We start from the raw sequence: 23,205 nt of genomic DNA, 5'->3' as shown, positions 1-23,205 counted from the left end.
TCAGCTCAGGTCATGATCTCACGGTTTGTGAGTTCGAGCCCCGCATCGGGCTCTGTGCTGACAGCTCGAAACCTGAAGCCTGCTTCGGATTCTGTCTCCCTCTCTCTCTGCCCCTCCCCTGTTCACAGACTGTCTCTCTCTGTCTCTCAATAATAAATAAATGTTTAAAAATTTTTAAATAAACTAAATAAATAAATTAAAAAGTACCAGATCCCCAGAACTTCACAAGCCTCCCTTAGGTTTTATCAACTTGTTTTACCTGATAGATAAAATAATATCCCGTTTTATGTCAATGTACCTTTTCTTTAATTATGATCAATCCTGGACTTTTTTCACATCTATATAGATAAATGTGTAAAATCTCTAAAAATTATTAAGATTCTTAAAGGCACTAGCCAAGGGGCGCCTGGGTGGCTCAGTCGGTTAAGCGTCCAACTTCAGCTCAGGTCATGATCTCACGGTCTGTGAGTTTGAGCCCCGAGTCGGGCTCTGTGCTGACGGCTCAGAGCCTGGAGCCTGCTTCAGATTCTGTGTCTCCCTCTCTCTCTGCCCCTCCCCTGCTCATGCTCTGTCTCTCTCTGTCTCAAAAGTAAAAATAAAAACATTTAAAAAGAATGTTGTATAAAGGCCCTAGCCAAGAGGAAATCTCAACAACATCTGAGGTTTTCTGAGACAATGGTTCAAAACACCTGAAATCAAACTCCATTCAAGGGGACAGCTTATCTCCCTCAAAGGTGGATATCGGACAGCATACCTAGGAGCAGAAATGAAACTAAAATCTGCCAAATTCATCTGAATTTCTTCCTTCGCTTCGTTTTAAACACGCAGAAAAAAATGAAGCTGAAGGCTGGAGTCCATGCCGTACCGACGTCACAATAACCTGAAGTAACAAAACCTTGGAAACGTAGGGTTGAGAGGAAACGAGCAGAAAATCGCCGCCCGGTTGTGCAAGTTCAGCAGGAAGATGAAAAAGGCTTTATTCAAAGTCATTGTGGCAAAGCTCGGGCTGGCAGATAGATGACACTCAATAACAACCTGCTGAATGGCACAAACGAGTCCTGGCACTGAGGGCTCGCTGGTTTTTGGACGGGGTTTGTCGCCTTACTCCGTGCTGTTAGCATTGTTTGCTGACATTGTATACATTTCTATAATTTTAAAGTTGGAGGCGCTGAGCTGATCTCTTATCTCGCATTTCCAAAACCTGCCACTCGTGGTTTATGACAGACTCAGCAACAAAGGATTTCCGAAAAGCATGCCTTCTATTGAGGACATGCCATCCTGGAAGACAACATATGCAGCCAAAGTACTTTGTGTCCTTCTTCGGGGGGGTGAAGGAACCTTGACTTCTCTGTCTTAGCTTGCTGGGGCTGACATCCCGAGGTCCCGTAAACTGGATGGCCTAGAACAGCAGAAATGTCTTGTCTCATAGCTCTGGAGGCCAGAAGTCTGAGGTCGAGGTGTCGGCAGATAGGCTTGTGCTGAGGCCGTGTCCGGGAATCAGTTCTCTCCTGGCTTCTGGGGCGCCCAGCCATCGTTGGTGCTCTTTGGCTTGTAGAAGTATGACCTTGATCTTTGCCGTCCCCTCCACGTGACCTCCTCCTGTGTGTCAGGGTCTCCAGGTTTCCCCTTTTTATAAGGACACTGGTCACATTGGATCAGGGCCCTACCTAACAACTTCATTCTAATTTGATTACTTCTGCAAAGACCCTCTTTTCTTTCCTGTTTTAATCTTTTTTATGTTTATTTATTTTTGAGAGACAGAGAGAGAGAGAGCATGAGCAGGGGAGGGGCAGAGAGAGAGGGAGACACAGAATCTGAAGCAGGCTCCAGGCTCCCAGCTGTCAGCATAGAGCCTGACAGCGGGCTCGAACCCACGGACAGCGAGATCATGACCTGAGCCGAAGTGGGACGCTCAGCTGACTGAGCCCCCCAGGCGCCCCAAGACCCTATTTTCAAACGAGGTCACAACATCTTTCTGGGGAGATACAGTCCAATCTGTCACACTCAAACATTCCCTTGATTGCCTTTCTGCATCCCAGACACCACCTATTCTGATCATTGCTCCTCTGATTAAAACAGTGAATTTCATTGGGGCTTTGGAGGTGGTTTCGAAACATAGGATATTGCATAGACAATTATTTATTTTTAATTTCTACATTGTAGTGATTTTGAACATATATGGAGATTACATGTGACTTAAAATTATATCGGGCACTGTTCAAAATAATTATCTACAAATTCTTAGTGTGTGTGTGGGTTGTATCCTGTGGGAATATACCAGTAAGTGACAATTACTGGATGGATGTGGCATATCCATTCTTCAGAGAGACCAAAATACTGTAACTTCCCAGTGCTCATTTTCCTAAACACTCACAGAGGGGCTAATAACACCCCACCGCCCCCGCAGGGTCACAGAGGTGCCGTGGTGGCCCAGTAACCTTTATCACCCAGCTTCTCCATGCAGTAAAGGGACATGCACAGAGTTGCTTCCAACCATCACCTGTTTGCTCTGGTTCAGCTGGTTTCTCCTCTGGTTAAAGAGGTACTGGGTTACTTGCAGAATCCACAGCACCGTGAAGAGCTTTGGGGAGACTTTTGGTGGATTTTCAATGCAATGTTACCCTCCCCATCATTGCCAGAGCATTTATATATTCAAACAGATGGCACCTGTCTACTTAGGAGTCTTTCTTCAGAGCCCAGAAGCAGGGTCAGGGAGATTTGAGTCCATTTGCACGGGGTCAGGGGAAGGAATGAGGGAGGAAAAGAACAGAGAAGACCAGGGCCCTGTCAATCGATGCAGAAAAAGCATCTGACAAAATCCAGCATCCTTTCTTAATAAAAACCCTCAAGAAAGTCGGGATAGAAGGAACATACTTAAACATCATCAAAGCCATTTATGAAAAGCCCACAGCTAATATCATTCTCAATGGAGAAAAATTGAGAGCTTTCCCCTGAGATCAGGAACACAACAGGGATGTCCACTCTCACCACTGTCATTTAACATACTGTTGGAAGTGCTAGCATCAGTAATCAGACAACAAAAGGAAATCAAAGGCATCAAAATTGGCAAAGATGAAGTCAAGCTTTCATTTTTTGCAGATGACATGATATTATACATGGAAAATCCAAGAGACTCCACCAAAAGTCTGCTAGAACTGATACATGAATTCAGCAAAGTCGCAGGATACAAAATCAATGTACAGAAATCAGTTGCATTCTCATACACTAATAATCAAGCAACAGAAAGACAAATAAAGAAACTGATCCCATTCACAATTGCACCAAGAAGCATAAAATACCTAGGAATAAACCTAACCAAAGATGTAAAAGATCTGTATGCTGAAAACTATAGAAAGTTTATGAAGGAAATTGAAGAAGATATAATGAAACGGAAAAACATTTCGTGCTCATGAATTGGAAGAATAAATATTGTTAAAATGTCAGTACTACTCAAAGCTATCTACACATTCAATGCAATCCCAATCAAAATTGCACCAGCATTCTTCTCGAAGGTAGAACAAGCAATCCTAAAGTTTGTATGGAACCACAAAATACCCTGAATAGCCAAAGTAATATTGAAGAAAAAGACCAAGGCAGGAGGCATCACAATCCCAGACTTTAGCCTCTACTACAAAGCTGTCATCATTAAGACAACACGGTTTGGGCACAAAAACAGACAGACCAATGGGATAGAGATTCCAGAATTGGAGCCACAAATGTATGGCCAACTAATCTTTGACAAAGCAGGAAAGACTATCCGATGGAAAAAAGACAGTCTCTTTAACAAATGGTGCTGGGAGAACTGGACGGCAACATGCAGAAGAATGAAACTAAACCACTTTCTTACACCGTTCACAAAGATAAACTCAAAATGGATGAAGGAGCTGAATGTGAAACATGAAACCATCAAAATCCTAGAGGAGAAAGCAGGAAAAAAAAAAAACTTCTCTGACCTCAGCCGCAGCAATTTCTTACTCGACACATCTCCAAAGGCAAGGGAATTAAAAGCAAAAATGTACAATTGGGACCTCATCAAGATAAAAAGCTTCTGCACTGCAAAGAAAACAATCAACAAAACTAAAAGGCAACCGATGGAATGGGAAAAGATATTTGCAAATGACATATCGGACAAAGGGCTAGTATCCAAAGTCTGTACAGAACTCACCAAACTCCACACCCGAGAAACAAATAATCCAGTGAAGAAATGGGCAGAAGAACAAATAGACACTTTTCCAAAGAAGACATCCAAATGGCCAACAGGCACATGAAAAGATGCTCAACATCACTCCTCATCAGGGAAATACAAATCAAAACCACACTGAGATACCACCTCACGCCGGTCAGAATGGCTAAAATGAACAAATCGGGAGACTGGAGATGCTGGCGAGGATGTGGAGAAACAGGAACCCTCTTGCACTGTTGGTGGGAATGCAAACTGGTGCAGCTGCTCTGGAAAACAGTGTGCAGGTTCCTCAAAAAATTAAAAATAGACCTACCCTATGACCCAGCAATAGCACTGCTAGGAATTTACCCAAGGGATACAGGAGTGCTGATGCACAGGGCCACTTGTACCCCAATGTTTATAGCAGCACTTTCAACAACAGCCAAATTATGGAAAGAGCCGAAATGTCCATTAACTGAGGAATGGATAAAGATGTGGTTTACATATACAATGGAGTACTACTTGGCAATGAGAAACAATGAAATCCTGCCATTTGTAGCAATGTGGATGAACTGGAGGGCGTTATGCTAAGCGAAATCAGTGAGGCAGAGAAAGACAGATACCATATGTTTTCACTCATATGTGGATCCTGAGAAACTTAACAGAAGACCAGGGGGGAGGGGAAGGGGGGGAAGTTACAGAGAGGGAGGAAGGCAAACCATAAGAGACTCTTGAATACTGAGAACAAACAGGGTGGACAGGGGGTGGGGGGGGGGTGGGTGATGGGCATGGAGGAGGACACCTGTGGGGATGAGCATTGGGTGTTGTATGGAAACCAATTTGACAATAAATTGCATATTAAAAACAAAACAAAACAAAACAAGACCAGGGCCCTGAGGATCTACGGAAGGAGGCGGGGCCTCTCCCCACCCCTGCAGGGCCCAGATGGGGTTCATCCCAAAGGCCTTCCACCTCCACAGCCACAGTGCACAGATCTGCATGATCTGCACTCCTGTTCCGGAAGAGCCCGTGGGTACTTTGGACCCTTAGAAGTGTAGAGTCTTGGGGCGTCTGGGTGGCTCAGTCAGGTGAGGGTCAGACTCTTGATTCCAGCTCAGGTCTTGATCCCACCAGAGTTGTGGGATCGAGTCCCTTGTGAGGCTCTGCGCTGACAGCATGGAGCCTGCTGGGGATTTTCTCTGTCTCCCTCTCCCCCGCTTGCTCTTACCTCTTTCTAAAATAATTAAAAAAAAAATAAAATAAATAAGTGCGGAGTCTTCCCAGACACGAAATGCAGGTAGGGAAAGCGGTGAGTCTAAGCACCCTTGCAGGCGCTTTGTTGGGGGGGGGGGGGGGGGGACGGTGGTCCTGGGGTTCCCTGGGGACATCCTGTACCAGACCAGTCTTGAGGACGATGATGTCATGGTACCCCGGCCCTGGAAATCGTCTTGCGCAGGCCTCGGGCCCTTTCCACAAAGCCAGGTAGCAAGGGGGTTAAGGCGCCTGGAGGCCCTACTCTCACTGAACCGCTCCAGTTAGACCTGTGAGTGCCCACAGCGCAGGCGCACAACCTTCTCCAGGAGACGACGCCCACACGGAGGCGTGAGGAACCGGCCCCTCACCCGGCCAGCGTGAGCCCGCCCCTCCCCTGCAAGGCCCACCCCTCGACTTTGCAGTGTACGCCCGCCCCTCCCGGCCCAGCCCCAGCCCCAGCCCCAGCCCCAGCCCCAGCCCCAGCCCCTGCCGTGCAAGGCCCGCCCCTCAACAGTACAGTCCCCTCCCCTTCGTAGCGCAGTCCCCTCCTGTTCCACGCAGTCTCCGCCCCTCGACACCATTGTCCCCGCTCGTCCCCCTCAAGCCCCGCCCCTCCCCGGCATAGTCCCCGCCTCCCCCGGCCCAGCCCCCGCCCCCCCGGAACGGTTCCCTGCTCCTCCCGGCCCAGCCCCCGCCCCTCCCCGGCACAGTCCCCGCCCCCTACCCTGCATGTTCCTCCTCAAGTCCCGGACTCCGCGCCCAGCTGCCGCCCTCCCTCCCGCCGGACTCCACCCCTCTCCCGCCGGACTCCACCCCTCTCCCGCCCAGGACTCCTCACGCGGGCCCCGCCCCCGCCGCGCTCCGACGCTCCGACGTCGTTCCGCCCCCTACCGCCTTGGCCCACTCCGTGCCCACCGCCCTCGAGTCCCGCCCCGCCGCATCAGGAGCCCGCCCCTTTCCTCGGCAGCCTATTGGAGAGAACGTCGCCGTGCCCGTTGACCAATGGCAGTCGCGGCGGGTGCGTCTCGCCCCCGCGTCCTGCGTCGGGATAAATCAAGCTGCGTCCGGCCCCGAGTGCTAGTCACAAGCCATGTGGCGCGGCGGCGTGCGGACGCGCAGCTTGCTGGAGCGGCTGAGGGGCGGGTGAGAGCAGGCGGGTGGGAGAGAGGGAGGAAGGGGCGGTCCCGACAGCGGGGAGACTCCGGGAGGCTCTGTGGTGTCGTCCGAGCCTTGAAGGGCCGCACCACCGCTTCCTGCTCTGGGAGCCCGGGCCCCGACCGAGACCCTTCCCCTTGGGGAGCCTTGACCCCAGGGCCTATCGTCAGGGAGCCCGACCCGAAACCCTTCGTCCGGGAAGCCCGGACCCGGAGACCCTTCACCTGGGGAGCCCGGAGCCCGACCCTGAGGCCCATCGCCCGGGGAGCCGGGAGCCCGGGAGACCTTTCTCCCGGGGAACCCGGTGACCGACCCTGAGACCCCACTCTCGGGGAGCCCGGACCCGGAGACCTTTCTCCCGGGGAACCCGGAGACCGACCCTGAGACCCCACTCTCGGGGAGCCCGGACCCGGAGACCTTTCTCCCGGGGAGCCCGGAGCCCTACTCTGAGGCCCATAGCCCCGGGATCCCGAAGCCCGACCCAGGAGTCTTGCAGAGCCTGGATGAGGGACGGCACAGGCATCCTCCCATCGCTTCTCCCTAGCAAAGGAAAGAGGTTCCTGTCCAGTTGCCAGGGTTGGGACCTGCAGCCTGAAGTCTGGGCAAAGCGGGTCCTGGCCCAAGGAGGCCTTACCCCTGGGACCTTGGGCGATCCCAGAGTGGGTGGCCCTGTGTGCGGTTGTCGGGGCTTTTGAAGTGAAAATGGGCATTGATGTGGATTTTAATAGGCGTGATTAAAGTAATTGGAGGCTTGCGGTTCTCATTAACCTGGCTGCCCCCATGTCACCAGTTCTTGTGGGCAGGGAGTCCTCGAGACACCTGAGGCTTCCACACGGAGTTCTTATTTAAGCTGCGGTGTTCTTTTTTTTTTCTTTTTAATTTTTTTTAACGTTTATTTGCTATTGAGAGACACAGTGTGAGCAGGGGAGGGTCAGAGAGAGAGGGAGACACGGAATCCGAAGCAGGCTCCAGGCTCCGAGCTGTCAGCACAGAGCCCGACGCGGGGCTCGAACTCACGAACCCGTGAGACCATGACCTGAGCCGAAGTCAGATGCTTAATTAACCGCTTGAGTCACCCGGGGGCCCCTGAGCTGCGGTGTTCTTAATACAGCGGTAGCTGCCAGAAATGGACTCGGTTCATGGAGAAAAGATCCACTCCAACCTTGAGTGATGGTGGTGCGCCAGGAGGGTGTAGATGAGATCCCTGCTGATTCGCAGAACCCTGTGTGAAGGGTGGTGCGGTTTAGAAGCATGGGGGTGTCCTGGTGCCTCGTGTGCGTATGGCGGCAGGGGCCTCACATGAGTCGCCGGGGACCAGAGGGTACGGGCGGGAGAGCCCGAGGTGCTGGGCTGCTTCTGCGCGCCCGGCGCCAGCATTTGCTCTTTGTGGCTGTGCTCTTGATGGTAAAGAACACCTGCAAATCCTCTCCTGTGATCGTGGAATCGGCTGAGTCAGGAAGGTGACGGCTCATCTTGGTGGTGTTGCCTGATGGCGACCGACTCAGCGTTGTTGTTGTTGTTTTCCTTTTCTGCGCGTATCTCAAAGGAAATAACTTGTGTCAGACAATGCTAACGTAGAAAACTCTATAAAGCAAGCATACGGTGCGGTCGTGTCACCGTTACCCAGATCGCCTCCAAACGACCGACTCTCCCGCCCTCTTAGGTGCGATTGCTCTCTGGTCTGTTCCTGCTCCTCTTCATACGTCTACGTGTGTGTGTGCAGATACAAAATTAAGTTCCAGTCACACGGTAGCTACGTGGCAGCCGCTGTTTTGTTTCACTCACCCCCACCCCCTCCCCTCTGGCCACCATCAGTTCTTGGCTTTTTTTTTTTTTCCAAGTGCGTTATTTTGAAAGATTATGTATTTATTTTGAGACAGAGAGCAGGGGAGGGGCGGGGAGAGGGAGAGGGAGAGTCCCGAGCAGGCTGTGCGCAGTCAGCGAAGAGCCCGACCATCCCACCAACGTGAGACCATGACCTGAGCGCACGTCAAGTCACATGCTCAACCGACGGAACCACCCAGGCGCCCCAGTGATTCTCATTTAAATGATGCCAAATGTTATTCCAGGATTGTTCCCATTTGCACACCTAATTGCAGTGTAGGAGCTCCCCGTGAAGCGAGACTTCTTGCTTTTTACGAGTTCAGTAGATGTGTAATAGGAGTTTGAGGCCACATCGTGTACCTACATGGGAAATGTCGTGTCATGTGAGAATGGTTTTTGGTGCAGGTGAGGGAAATTGGTATCGTAATCATGTTACAGTTACTTACGAGCGTTGACGTATAAAAGGCTTGCAACATGCATTTATTAGCTTGATATAGTGAAGCTTCAGCTGAGTTGAGACAAAGGTCTTCAAACTGAAACAACTTTACTAAAAACTGCAGAAGTTCGTTTTCTGAGATGTTTGGAAAATGTAAGGCTTACTTTTTCTTTGAAATGTCTTTGTCCGTACAAATGCCCTCATGATGTTGCAGAATTACGTTAGCCACACGGCGTCCTGCAGAAGCGTCTAACCTCGATTGCTTTCCTTCCACGGGGCAGTGCCAGCCTGGGAGCCCGGAGGAGGAGGGGCACCGCAGCCTGTGAGCGCGCCTTGCAGCACGAGGTGGGGGAGCGGATCCACGGCTTCACCGTCAGCCAGGTGCGCGGGCCCGCCTTGCTGCGCCACCCACACACCCTTGGGGTCTCTGTCCCAGGCCCTGGCTCGCCCAAATCACAGTGGGCTCGACCGAGTGGAGTTTGCCAGCGAAGGGATTTCCCGACGCTTCGATAAGTGCAGTTCCCCGGCCCTTCCCTGATCCCAACCCCTCCAACCCAATGCCTCTTTAGGTTTTAGAAAGTGAGTCCAGCCCATTGATGTTTCTGCACCCAGACACCTGACTGTTCTCTGCGCCGAGTGAAGACGGCCCACGTCTGTCCCACGTGTACGTGGGGCTGCGTGTTCCTAGCACGAGTTTGTTCCGCACTTACGCAAAAACTTTGGTTTCGAGCCATTGGGGTTTCAGAATTATAGAAGATGGATTGTGGTCCTGCATTTATTTAATTTTGTGTTCACATTCGTTTTTTTTTTTCTTTTACACAGTGATCGAAAACTATGTATTTCACATCATTGACTGGCCGTCGGCCTCATGCCGTGGGTAGCACTTAGCGCAGGGAAGGGCGGGCAGCTCGCAGCCCAGGGGGACACAGGTGCAGCTGTGATACAAGGAGAACTGGCTGGGCATCCTGGTGGGAGTGCGGGAGCAAAAGGATGGGGGGCGGGAGGGGGGCAGGTTCCGGGAGAAGGGAGCGGTGTGTAAGGACAGCTGCCTCCCCGTAGGCTGGACACGCAGGGACAGCAGTTCCCCGCAGGGCTCGGGAACGGGCAGTGGTGCAGCTTGGGTGAGGGGCTCCTGACGCGGGCGAGGGAGGGCCTTCGTGCGGTCCAAGTAGTTACTGTTCTTGAGGACCTCATTCAGAGTTCTTTCCTCTATTTTTCAAGTTTTATAGAGATTTATGATAAAATATGATCCTTGTTTGAGAAGCAGTCACCATGAAAGCTGTTAGGGGGCAGACAGTTCACATAGTGACTGATTGTAAACACATTGATCATCTCTTACAAAGTAAGATATAAATAATTTAATGGTTGTAAACTCAGCAGGTAGTACAGGCCTCTTTAAGCAACGTCATTTGCGTGGGCGGTCCCCAGAACACACTCAGGACACCCGGGTTCTAATCTCTGTCCTGCTGGCAGCTTGCTGTAAGCACAGACAGCCCCTGGAAAGTGGGGGTGATAAACAGTGTGGTTGTCATAGTGATGCTCTATTGTGATTGGGGGGGAGGAGCCCCTGGCACGGTGGGGACGATACAGCCGTTTCTGAAGTGCCTTTGTGCAGGCTTTCGTAGATAGGAGACTACCATCTTGGGGGTGAGGATGCGTTTGTTTTTTTCCCTTAAAATTTTTTAATGTTTTATTTATTTTAGAGAGAGAGAGAGAGAGAGAGAGACAGTGTGAGCGGGGGAGGGGTAGAGAGAGAGGGAGACAGAATCCGAAGCAGGCTCTGAGCTGTCGGCACACAGCCCGACGCGGGGCTCGAACTCATGGACCGCAAGATCATGACGTGAGCCGAAGTCAAAGTCGGATGCTTAACTGACTGAGACACCCAGGAGCTCGAAAATACGCGCAAGTTTAAAAAGGAAGAGCCTGTTTTTAGCCTGTCAGGGGAGGAGGCAGGCATGGTCTGGTCTTCTAGAACTGCAGATGCTTGGAGGGAAAATTATCTAGAAGTGTTTTTATGTAAGAACTTATTCTTTTGTTATTATTAAAAAAATGGTTATCCATTTTGAGAGAGAGAGAGAGAGAGAGAGAGAGAGAGAGAATCCCAAGGAGGCTCCATGCTGTCAGTGCAGAGCCTGACATGGGGCTTCATCTCATGAACCTGTGAGATCATGACCTGAGCCAAGATCAAGAGTCAGTTGCTTAACCAACTGAGCCACCCACCCAGGTGTCCCAGGATGCGTTTGTTTTTATCGGAGGTGATTTGTACCCTCCTGGACCCTCCTGCTAGGAGCAGGTAACTGGTCCTTAGAACTCTGTGAACCAGACACAGCAAAGTTCTGTCCCAGGCCGAGGGCGCTCCAGCACTGAGCTCCCAGCAGGGCCATTGTGCGCTTTCCCGAGCTGGTGTGTGTAAAAGGAAGCCACACAGTGGGCATTGCCAGTGGGAGTAGGACTCCTCCAGGGCGGCCTGGTGTGATGGATGGAGTTGGACTACCGCTCTATGGCCACAGCGCTGTGCCTCAATGTTTTCGTCTGTAGATGGGGCTGAAGATCCCTCTCTCACAGGATGACCCGTAAACTCTTGGGAAAATGTCTCGCAAACAGTAAGCGTTCAGAAAGAAGAGATGCATAGGATTGTCAGCCCTTGGTTTGTTCATAAGGTTTAGGGTCGGAACGAGGTGGTTTGTGATGTGCCCCCAGCCCCACCGTGCCAGCCTCCTGGTGCTGCCTGATTAAAGGCAGTCAGGCCAGGCCCCGCAGTGCAGTGAACGTAACTGCCCTGAGCGCTTTTCCATCTGAGTCTAGCTGTTTGCGTATTTATTCATTCAGGTAACGGACATCCCTGAACTGTCCCTGACCGCGGTGAAGCTTAGCCATGACAGCACAGGAGCCAAATACTTGCACTTGGCCCGGGAAGACACAAACAACTTGTTCAGGTGTGTGGTGCATCTTGGGAGCACGTTCTCGAGCGTCCCCACCGAGAACGTCTGCCCTCCGTTAACATGGTTAAAGGTCCCGGTTCACGAATGTTTTAGTTTTGTTGGCTGCATCCTGAAAACATGGGGAGAAGGTGAGTGGATTTGTGTCTAGAGCCACAGCTCGTGCAAGTTTGCAGCCTGAATTAGCGATTTCGTACGCTGTGGTCGAGACTGTTTTTGCGAAGGCTTACGATGTTACGGTGACCAGATCTGGTGGCCGCGGGTGTCACAGGCTTGGAAAGTGTGCCGTGCCACCCGCCTGACCTTCCCGCCTGCCGTCTGGTCTTTGCCGCAGCGTGCAGTTCCGCACCACCCCCCTGGACAGCACCGGCGTCCCGCACGTCCTGGAGCACACGGTCCTGTGCGGCTCTCAGAAGTACCCGTGCAGAGACCCCTTCTTCAAGATGCTGAATAGGTCCCTGTCCACTTTCATGAACGCCTTCACAGGTCAGCTGGCGTCTGGGACCGGGGCCACGCTGGGCCTGGCTGCCGCACCCACCGGGATCCTCGCTGGCGAGAGGGGAGCCGGCAGCTGTGGACCGGCACGGATTTGCCGTTCCCTAGCCTGCTGGAAGTTTAGTCTTCCAGGAAAGCCGCATGGGGGTCGGTTTATACAAACTGGAGTCTTCGGGGAGGGGCAGCTGAGAGGTTTCTGGGAAGTTTGCTACAAAATTTGACATCTGTAGCGTCACGTTAATGCCCTGGTGGCGGGGCTTGGAAACAGGGCAGCCAATAGACCGATGGTGTGCGGGGAAGTGCGCTGAGGGCTGCGGCGAACGCACTTGGCATCGGCTCTCTGTGGATGAGGTCGTCTTTCTAGGCGCGTGAGGTGTGGCCTCTGCGCCCTGGGCAGCGAGGGGTCCCTGTTGGCGGGGGGCGGGGGGGGGGAGGCTGCAAGTGGCCAATGCCCCGGGCATCTGGCGAGTTTTAAAATCTTTTCATTTGTACCCAGCTAGCGATTATACTCTGTACCCGTTCTCCACACAAAATCCCAAGGACTTCCAGAATCTCCTGTCTGTGTACTTGGATGCAACCTTTTTTCCCTGCTTGCGGGAACTAGATTTCTGGTGAGTGAGGACAGATGGATTTGGACTTCAGTGTTAAGAGTCCCTGTCACTGTGTAATCATTGATTGTTATTTAGGCAGGAAGGATGGCGACTGGAACACGAGAATCCGAGGGACCCCCAGACACCCCTGACCTTCAAAGGAGTCGTCTTTAATGAGATGAAGGGAGCATTTGTGAGTTTTTTCCTTTTGTAAAATGGTGTAGAAATGATATTTCCGTCTAAAATATCGGAACATAAAAGGGTCTGGGGGAGAGTCGACGTTCTCTCATGTCATTTAATGTGCTTACGGCGCGGGCCCTGTTGAACTAGCCAGGGGACTGTGCAGTGAGCACCGCCCATAAGACGAGATGGCCAAGCTCCCGATTTTCTAGGACCCGGTGTTCCAGACCAGCAGCTCCCCCACTGCGGTCTCGGGCCCTGGCATCTGGTCTGCGGGAGTCTGGGAGATAAAAGTGCGCACGGCAGTGCTAGGACATGGCCATTTTTGCTCGTTCTTGCCCAAGTGCAGTTCCCGAGCCTGTGTTACGTATTGTGTGATGGCATTTATCGGATCTGGAAGCAGATGGGAAAATCCAGCGGTCTCCTGTTAAGCCAGACATTAAGAAGATTTATTTGCAGAATGTGCAGAAACAGTGCTATTCTTCTCAGTGATATTTCTGCTTTGTTAAAAAATGTTTGCTGACGTGTAGTGATGGGTTAAGATCATGAGTGAACAGGTAACTTTTTTAAGAGGTCTCAGCTTTAATTTGTAACAGAAAGACTATGTGTACACACACTCCTATGTAATCAGGAAACCCACCTCATGGAAAGCTCTTTGGGGGCCTCCCTGAGTTTTAGGATACGAGGCTCTGGAGACCAGGTGGCGTGAGAGCCTCTCTCCGGGCCCCGTCCTCACAGCCTTCCAGCACTTTGGAGTTCTGCCCTGACGCGGGCTGCTTTCCTGCCCCGTGCTGCTTCCTTAGCCATTAATACTTGGTTCGGGCCCCGTGCCTTCCAGCACCTTCTGGAAATTCAAGTTAGAGTGACAGCCTTTGCTCAGGAAGCCCACGGACCCCCCCCCCCCCCCCCCCCCCACTGTAGCTCGCGGCAGGGACTCTTGAGCACTGTTGTGCACACCGCTGCCCGGGGCTCCGCTGTGCACTTGCTGTGGGCCGTGCACACTGCAGAGTGAGTTTTCTTTTCTGAGACACGTCATCCCTGGGTCCTGTGCAGAAACCCTGGGTGGACTTTGTTAGACAGTGTCTGCACCCACGGCCTTGTTTCCGTCGTCACAGTTTGAATCACCAGGTGTTACAGGTGTATCGCCCAGAGGGTTAGTAATTTGCTGTGTTGTAATGTAACAGTGTGCGTTATTTTACACTTCTGTGTATAATTTTTTTCATTTGAAGACAGATAACGAGAGGATATTCTCGCAGCACCTTCAGAACCGACTCCTGCCTGACCACACGTACTCGGTCATCTCCGGGGGCCATCCGTTGTGCATCCCAGACCTCACGTGGGAGCAGCTTAAACAGTTCCACGCCACCCATTATCACCCTAGTAATGCTAGGTAATGTTTCAGTTTTAAAGCTGAGTTAATGGTGGGTTGATTCAGAGTTGTTTGCGTACAGTAAAGGACACGGCTTCTCTCACGTGTGGCCAAGAACTGTTTGCTCAAGAACTCTGTAAGGTTAGATGATTCTTAATGGATTGCCCCACTCATGTACATGGACGCTCATTCTGAAAGTCTGTGGCAAGAACTTTTTATCGTTATCTTTTTTTAAAGTTTTGTGTTTTTTTAATTTTTGGGAAAGAGAGCGTGAAAGCAGGGGAGGGGCAGAGAGAGAGGGAGACTCCCAAGCAGGCTCCGTGCTGTCAGTGCAGACCCCGACGCGGGGCTCAGTCCCACCAACCGTGAGATCATGGCCTGAGCTGAAATCGGACGCTTTAACCGACTGAGCCACCCAGGGGTCCTGGTGGTTTACTTTTAATAGTGAAGTTTGTGTCCCTGGAGCACAAGGATGTGCCCTGCTGAAGTACCGAATCCACGTTAGCTGATGCTTGCCTGAAAGCACCGAGTACTTCCTTCCGGATTTTCAGGTGGTCGCCAGAATGGTCGTCCGGCCCAGACGAGGCCCGCGTATTTTGTACAGCTGGTTTTCTCCGTGTAGACACATCTGGCGGGTTGGTGTTGTGGGATCCTGTGAATATTCTGTTCCTTGTCTGTGCGTTTATTTACTTATGGACTGACCCATGTTTATTGCCTGGAGCACTTCCTTTCGTAGAGTTGGCAAAGTTTTCCGAAGAACTCTCTAATTTCTTTTACGTTTAGCAGCTGGACCTCGTGAGGAGGCACTTCCCTCCTCAGTAGGGGCCGCCGGGTCACCCTGAAGTACAGTCTGAGGGCAAGGGCGGGTGCCTGCTGCTTCCTCGGCTGTTCTAGGGGGAGATGGTGACGTAGCTCCTCCAGGGATGACGGAAGAGGCTTTGTTTTTATAAATGTTGGCCTGTTTTGTTGTAATACCACGATGACCTCATAGAAATATTTTTGTATATGTGTATAGTTGAGATTATATCATCAAATGAGATCTGTTGTCTTTTTTTTTTCCCCTTATGCTCAAATTGTTTCAACTGTGGCCCGAGGAAAGTCATTTAATTGTCTTCTCTTTCTTACGGCTTCTTTGGTCTTCAGTACTAGCTTCTGTCCCCCTGCCCTGATCCAGGCGCGTCCTGCTCCAGATCTGTGGTCATTTCTTCGTGTAAGGAGCCCTGCGGCTGCATGGAGGCAGCCATGGCCTTTAGGGCCCGGGGTCTCCATGGACGCCAAGGTTGCTGCTGCTTACTGGTTGTCACTCTGGAAACCACGAGTGGAGAGTTCCAAAGGATCTTTCAGATATTAGTTCTCAAAATCTGATTTATTTATCTCATTGGGATATAGCTGACAGATGGCATTGCATTAGGTTTAGGTGTGCAGCAAGGCGGTTTGGGTCACGCGGGTCACACGCAGTCCACTGTGGTGACCTGTGGTCACCATGCTGTCCTTTATATCCCGGGGACTCACTCGCCTTACAACTGCAACTTTGGACCCCTTTGACCCGTTTCGCCCACCCCCTCCTTCTGGCAGCCACCACTCTGATTTCCGTATCTGTGAATCTTCGCTTGGAGAACAATGTACTAAAAAAAAAAAAAAAAACAGATCAACTCTGTCTTTGTGCCCTTTGCCCCCTGGATGAATGTGGTGTCTTAAAAACATGTAATCTGGAATTTGTAGGCTCGGTCTAAACTTTGTGAACTTCTTCAGTTGTCAGCGTGACGGAGGACTGCATTCCTGTAGCTAAGGCCGTGAAACGTTTTAGCGTGCAACTTACTTCGTTGTTGGAACACCTTTATATAGTATGTTTAAAATAAACTTTTGGCAGGTTTTCATTTAACTACATCTTTCTGCATGATTTATGTTGTGTTTGAGCCACGTATCTTATAACAAGATCAAAAGCCTGTACTTGGTCTTTGTAGTTATAAAGTAAGTGAAAGAAATGTGTTTTTATACAGACTTCATCTCAGTATGGGACACATTCGTCATTAGCCGCTCTCGGTGCATAACTTCCATTTTTACATTTCATTTTAGTTCTACTCTGGTCAACGTCTCGTTGTAGGAGTTTCAGGCAGTTCCACACATCAGTCGGTGCCCATCGGGGCTCCTGTCACCCCTTTCACGCCCAGCCACCTCCCCTCTGGCTACCGTCTGTTCCTTTTCTGCCGTTAAGACTTGTTCTGGTTTGGGGGTGCCTGGGGGGCTCAGTCGGTTAAGTGCCGGACTCTTGATTTTGGCTCAGGTCGTGATCTTGTGGTTTGTGCATTCGAGCCCCACGTTGGGCTCTTTGCTGACTGTGTGAGGTCTGTTTGGGATTCTCTCTCTTTCTCTCTCTCTGCCCCTTCCCTGCTCACATGCAAGCGAGCTCACCCTTTCCCTCTCCCTCTCTCAAAAGAAACTTAAAACTAAAAAAAAATAAAGACCGTTGTTTTGGTTTGTCTCCTTTTTTTTTTTCCCCCTTTGTTCATTTGTTTTCTTTCTTAAGTTCTACAAATGAATGAAGTCACATGGTGTTTGTCTTTCTCTGACTGGGGTATTTTCCTTCGCATTATCTTCTCTAGCTCCATCCGTGTCGTTGCAAATGGCGAAATGTCATTCTTTGTTATCATTCCATCCTGTGTATATGTGTGTATTAATATGCACACTGCGTTTTCCTTATCCATCTGTCGGTGGACACTTTGGGACTTCCATAAATAATTATGCTGCAATAAACACAGGGGTACCTACCTATATCCCTTTGAATCTGTTTTTGTATTTTGGGGGAAATACTCAATAGTGTTATTACTGGATAATGTATGGGGTTCTTTTGTGGTTCAATACAAATTTTAGGATTATTGTAGTTCTCTGAAAAATATTGGTGTTTTGATAGGGATTGCATTAAATCTGTAATGGCTTTGAGTGGTGTGGACATCTTAACAGTGTTCTTCCAATCCCTGAGCATGGGCTGTCTTTCCATTTGTTTGTGTCGTCTTCAATTTGTTTCATCAGTTTTTTATATTGTCTTTGGAGTACATATCTTCCACTCCTTGGTTAAGTTTTTTCCTAGGTATTTTATTATTTTTGGTGCAATTGTAAATGGGATTTTCTTAAACAAAATTTCTTTTTCTGCTATTTCGTTATTAGCGTGTAGAAACGCAACAGACTTCTGTATGTTGATTTTGTGTCCTGTAATTTTGCTGAATTCACGTATCAGTTCTCGCAGGTTTTGGTGGGGTCTTTAGGGTCTTGTATTGCATAATGTGTCATCTGCAAACACTGAAAGTTTTGGTTCTTCCTTCGCAGTTTGGACGCCTTTTATCCCTTTTGCTTGTCTGAGTGCTGTGGCTTGGACTTCCAGTGCCGTGTTGAATAAATGTGTGGTGACCAGGGTGGACATTCTCATCCTGACTTTGGGGAAAAAGCTCATTCAGTATGACGTTAGCTGGTGGTTTTTCATATATGGCCTCTGTTATGTTGAGGGGTTTCCCTGAAACCTGTTCTGTCGAGGGTTTTTATCATTAATGGATGTTGTTCTTTGTCGGATGATCTTATGGTGTTTAATCTTTTTTTTTTTTTTTTAAGTTTATTTTGAAAGTGAGAGAGAGTGAGCACATGCGTGAGTGGGGGAGGGGCTGAGAGGGAGAATCCCAAGCAGGCTCCACACTGGCAGCGTGGAGCCTGCTGCGGGGCTTGACCTCATGAACCATGAGATCACGACCTGAGCTGAAACCGAGAGTCAGACGTTTAACTGACTGAGCCACCCAGGTGCCCCTTTTATCGTTTCTCTTACTGGTGTGTGATGTAGCACAGTGATTGATTTGTGAATATTGAACCGTCTTTGCATCCTGAGAATAAATCCCACTTGATCACGGGGAAGAATTTTTTAAACACATTGTTAGATTTGGATTGCTAATACTTTGTTAAGCATTTTTGTGTCTGTGTACATCAGAGATAATGGCTGTAGTTCTCTTTTTTTGTGTGTGATATTTTTTTCTGGTTTTGGTATTGGGTAATGCTGGCCTCATAGAATGAATTTGGAAGTTTTCCTTCTTCATCTATTTTTGGGAAAAGTTTGAGAAGAATATTTATTAACCCTGCTTTAAATGTTTGGTAGAATTCGCTTATGATGCCATCTGGTCTCAGACTTTTGTTTATAGGGGGTTTTCAGTTACTGACTCAGTTTCTTTCCTGGTTATTGGTGTGTTCAAATTTTCTGTTCTGTTTTTGGTAGTTTATATGTTTCCAGGAATTTATCCATTTTTTCTAGGTTGTCCAATTTGTTGGCATATAGTTTTTCATAATGTTCTCTTATAATCCTTTGAATTTCTGTGGTGCTGGTTGTTACTTCTGTCTCGTTTCTGATTTTGTTTGAGTCCTCCCTTTTTTGATGAGTCCATCTAAAGGTTTATCAGTTTTGTTGATCTTTTGAAAGAACCAGCCCTTGGTTCCATTGATGTATTCTATTTTTTTAGTTTTGTGTATCATTTATTTCTGCTCTAATCTATTATTTCCTTTAATCTGCTGGTTTGGCGTTTTCTTTGTTATTTTTCTAGCTCCTTCGGGTGTAAGGTTAGGTTGTCTGTTTGAGGTTTTTCTTGCTTTTTGAGGTAGGCCTGTATTGCTATAGACTTCCCTCTTAGAACTGCTTTTGGTTTATACCAACCAAAGGATTGGACCATTGTGTTTTCATTTTCATTTGTTTCCCTGTCTTTTTTGATATCCTCTTTGATTTCTTGGTTGACTCATTCATTTTTTAGTAGCACATTATTTAGCATCCATATATTTGTGCTCTTTCTGGTTTTTTTCTTGTGATTGATTTCTAGTTTCATAGTGTTATGGTCAGAAAAGATGTATGGTATGACTTCAGTCTTTTTGAGTTTGTTGAGACTTGTTTTGTGCCATAATATGTGATCTATTCTGGAGAATATTCCATGTGCACTTGAAAATAATGTGTATCCTGCTGTTTTAGGATGGAATGTTCTGAATATATGTTATATCCATCTGGTCCAGCATAATATCCAAAACCACAGTTTCTTTTTGATTTTCTGTTTAGATGATTTGTCCATTGATGTAAGTGGGGTGTTAAAGTTCCCTACTATTACTGTGTTACTATCGATTACTTCCATTATGTTTGTTATTAGCTGCTTTATGTATTGGGTGCTTCTGTGTTGAGTGCATTAATATTATAGTTGTTATATCTTCTTTAAAAAAAATTTTTTTTAACATTTATTTTAGAAAGACTGCAAGTGGGGGAGGGACACAGAGAGAGGGAGACACAGAATTGGAAGCAGGCTTTAGGCTCTGAGCTATCAGCACAGAGCCCGATGTGGGGCTCGAACCCATGAACCGTTAAGTTCATGATCTGAACCAAAGTCAGACACTTAACTGACTGAGCCACCCAGGTGCCCCTATAATTGTTCTGACTTCTTGTTGGGTTGTTCCCTTTATGATTATATAGTGCCCTTCTTTGTTTCTTGTTACAGACTTTGTTTTCAAGTTTATTTCATCCAATGTAAGTATTGCTACCATGGCTTTCTTTTCACTTCCATTTGTATGATAGATGTTTCTCCTTCCCCTCACTTTCAGTCTGCAGGTGTTCTTAAGTCTGAAATGAGTCTCATGTAGGCAGCATATAGATGGTTTTTGGTTTTTTATGCATTCCATCACCCTGTATCTTTCGATTGGAGTATTTGGTTATGTATATTCAATTATTGATAGGTATGTACTTACTGCCAGTTTGTTACTTGTTTTATGATTATTTTTCTAGTTCTTCTCTCACTCTAAGTTGGTTTTCTTTAGTGATATACTTGGATTCTTTTTTGTTTGTTCTTTTCACATCTGTTACTGGATTTTGATAAACAGTTACCATTAGGTTTGTATATGTCCTCTTTAGCACATAGCAGTCTATATTAAGTTGATGGTTGCTTAAGTTTGAACCCATTTTTTATCCCTCCCCCATATTTTGGATATATCGTGTCATATGTTACATCCTTTTATGTTGTGAGTCCCTTGACTGATTTTTACAGATATACTTGTTTTTACTGCTGTTGTGTTTCTTAATTTTCCTACTGTCATTAATGGTCTTTCCTTTCCACTCAGAGTCCCCTTTAACATCTTGTAGGGTTAGTTTAGTAGTCATGAACTTCTTTAATTTTTGTTTATCTGAGAAACTCTTTATCTCTCATTCTGTTATGAATGATAGCCTTTCTGGACAGATTATCATTGGCTGCAGATTTTTTCCTTTCAGCACTGTTGAATACATCATGAACCTCCCTTCAGGCCTGCAAAGTTTCTGCTGAAAAATCCACTAATGGCCTAATGGGGTTTCCTTTGTATGTAACTTTATTTCGTGACTTTTAAAATTTCCTCTTTATCACTTTTTTTTTTCTATTTTAATTACTAGGTGTCCTGGTGTGGACCTCCTTGGGTTGATTATGTTCGGGGCTCTCTGGGCCTCCTTGATCTGGATTTCTTCCCCCAGATTAAGGAAGTTTTCAGCTGTTATTTCTTCAGATAACCTTTATGCCCCCTTTTCTCTCTTCTTCCTCTGGAATCCCTAAAATGCAGATGTTAACTACAGTTGATGATGTCACTGAGTTCCCTAAGTCTGTTGTCGTTTACAGAATTCTTTTCTCTCACCCGCTCAGATTGATTGATGACTTTCCATTGCTCTGTCCTCCAGGTTGCTGATTCCTTCTTCTGCTTCCTCCAGTCTGCTATTTCTTCCACCTAGAATATTTCAGTTTCACCTGTTGTGCTCTTCATCTCTGATTGGTCCTTTCTGATCTGTGCTGGGGCCTCACTGAGGTCTTCCTCTCCTTTCTCAAGTCCAGGGAGTGTCTTTATGACCATTACCTTCAATTCTCTAGCAGGCACGTTGCTTTTCTCCATTTTGCTTAGGTTTCTTGCTGTCATTTTGTCTCATTCTTTCAGTTGGGACACATTCCTGTGTGTCCTCATTGTCTCGCTCTCAGTATCCGTTCTGTGTGAAAGTCCCCCGCTCTTGAAAGTAGTGGGCAGGTGCACACTTTTAACAAGGCGACACTGGTCCTCTGCCAGAGGGGATGTGCTGCCGTGCGGGAGACCGGGGTCAGTTGGGGAGATCTGCAAAGTGCGCGTGTGCGGGGCATGCAGTCTTACCAAGGTGTGTGTCCTCCGCTGGAGGTGATCGGCTGCTGTGGCTGCCACCCCTGTAAAGCATGCATTTAGGAGACACGGTGTTGGGAAGGTGTGCCCTGGGCTCCTGTGGGAGGGGATCCCCAGCACTGGGGCTGAGGTGGGCAGGGGGATCGGGGGGCACAGTGTAAGCAGGTCTTTGCTCCTGGGGGAGTCTCCCGTCATCTCTGTCCCTCGGGACACGCTCTGACACCCTCCTGCATGCCCCTCTGTTTTTCAAGCTGCTGCTTCTTTGCATTATCTCCACTGGCTGTTTGTTACGCCCTCTCTTCAGGGGCAGGGACTCCGCTTCCTATCACCTCCAGGTTCTCCCAGAAAGAGCCTGCCAATTTTTAAAGTTCCAGGTTTAGGTCTCGCTAGTTGTAAGAACTCGTGAGATCCGGCCCCTCTCACTTTCAAAGCCAAATATTACGGGGATTCATCTTTCCATGTGCTCTCCCCGGAGTGACAGTCTGTTTCTGTCCCCTCTCCCCGCCCATGGGCCCTTCCTCCAGCAGACGGTCTGCTGGTCCATTTAGCTCCCACAGCGACTCTGCCCCTCCTTCCCTCTTCAGTGTGTACTCTTCTCTGTGTTTAGTTGTGGCGTTTGTTCTGGCAGTGTGCGCGTGGTTTCCTGGGTTATTTACCTAGATGGGACTGGATCTGGTTGTGTCTGTGGGATGAGGTGAGCTGAGGGTTTTCCTACTCTGTGTACCTTCCATTTTATACGGAAAGACATCTGTGTAGATTCCCAATCGTGTAAACTGACCTAGACTGATATATTCTCTCAACATTTCAGGTTCTTCACTTATGGCAATTTCCCGTTAGAACAGCATCTGAGACAAATTCACGAAGAAGCACTGAGTAAATTTGAGAAAATTAAGCCAAATACTGCAGTGCCCACTCAGAAGCCTTGGGATAAGCCAGTAAGTGCCCCATCCAGAGAATAGACACTCAGTACATTGAAATGGAGAACCAAACTGCATACTAATCACAGGATTTTCAAATGTTGAGGGCTCTGCCTTGAACGTAAGAGCTTCTTGAGCCTAAGGAACAGTTATGTGTCTGAAAAGAAAGTTAATTTAGTGAAAAGCATCTCCTGGGCCACGTTATACACACACAGGGAACTTACTAGATTAAACCTAGCCTTTCCTACTCTGTCCCTACTTAAAGCATCGTGTCGCTTTACAGAGGGAGTTCCAGATAACATGTGGCCCAGACGCACTGGCTGCAGATTCCTCTAAACAGACAACCGTCGGGGTCGGCTTCCTCTTACCAGAGTAAGTGTCCGCTGTGAACTGGGGAAAGTGCAGGTTAGCAGCTTTGGAGGTGAGTTCTCCAAGTGTAAATGGGTCGGTGGTTGGGATTTCCAAGTCCAGCAGCCGGTGGATGTCAGGGAGGGCTTTAGCAGCATCTGGGATGGTTTGGGGAAATCACTTTCACTAGCTATCCAGAAAAATGTAACTTCTCTTCTCGCTGCATTGTAAAGCTTATTTCTGTGGAGAAAGGTGGCTCGGACAGCGGTTAACATTTGTGGGGTGGGATCCCCGGTGCCATTGAGCGGGAGAGGAGCACAGCGAACGCTGGCTTGACAAAAACGTACGACACACACAATTCTGTGGTTG

At 48.5% G+C, this 23,205-nt stretch overlaps 1 protein-coding gene across 5 annotated transcripts in view; it reads left to right on the top strand.

Moving 5' to 3' along the window:
- Positions 1-6,462: 6,462 nt before the first annotated feature.
- Positions 6,463-23,205, top strand: part of PITRM1 (pitrilysin metallopeptidase 1) — a 43,416-nt gene continuing 26,673 nt past the window's right edge. The window contains exons 1-9 of one of the 5 annotated variants that reach the window (XM_042990932.1): positions 6,463-6,559; positions 9,113-9,212; positions 11,661-11,767; positions 12,105-12,256; positions 12,762-12,876; positions 12,952-13,048; positions 14,265-14,425; positions 22,380-22,506; positions 22,772-22,860. In XM_042990932.1, the coding sequence (XP_042846866.1) occupies positions 6,507-6,559; positions 9,113-9,212; positions 11,661-11,767; positions 12,105-12,256; positions 12,762-12,876; positions 12,952-13,048; positions 14,265-14,425; positions 22,380-22,506; positions 22,772-22,860 (1,001 nt within the window). In that variant the 5' untranslated portion in view covers positions 6,463-6,506. Of the gene's footprint in view, positions 6,560-9,112; positions 9,213-10,166; positions 10,479-11,181; positions 11,435-11,660; positions 11,768-12,104; positions 12,257-12,761; positions 12,877-12,951; positions 13,049-14,264; positions 14,426-22,379; positions 22,507-22,771; positions 22,861-23,205 lie in introns of those variants that run through there. The other 4 variants (XM_042990933.1, XM_042990934.1, XM_042990935.1 and 1 more) reach the window with 4 other exon arrangements.

This window comes from Panthera tigris, chromosome B4 (assembly GCF_018350195.1).
Source record: "Panthera tigris isolate Pti1 chromosome B4, P.tigris_Pti1_mat1.1, whole genome shotgun sequence".
Classification (NCBI taxonomy): domain Eukaryota; kingdom Metazoa; phylum Chordata; class Mammalia; order Carnivora; family Felidae; genus Panthera; species Panthera tigris.
The sequence above is the reverse complement of the archived record's forward strand: the minus strand, read 5'-3'. Positions and strand labels throughout refer to the sequence as shown.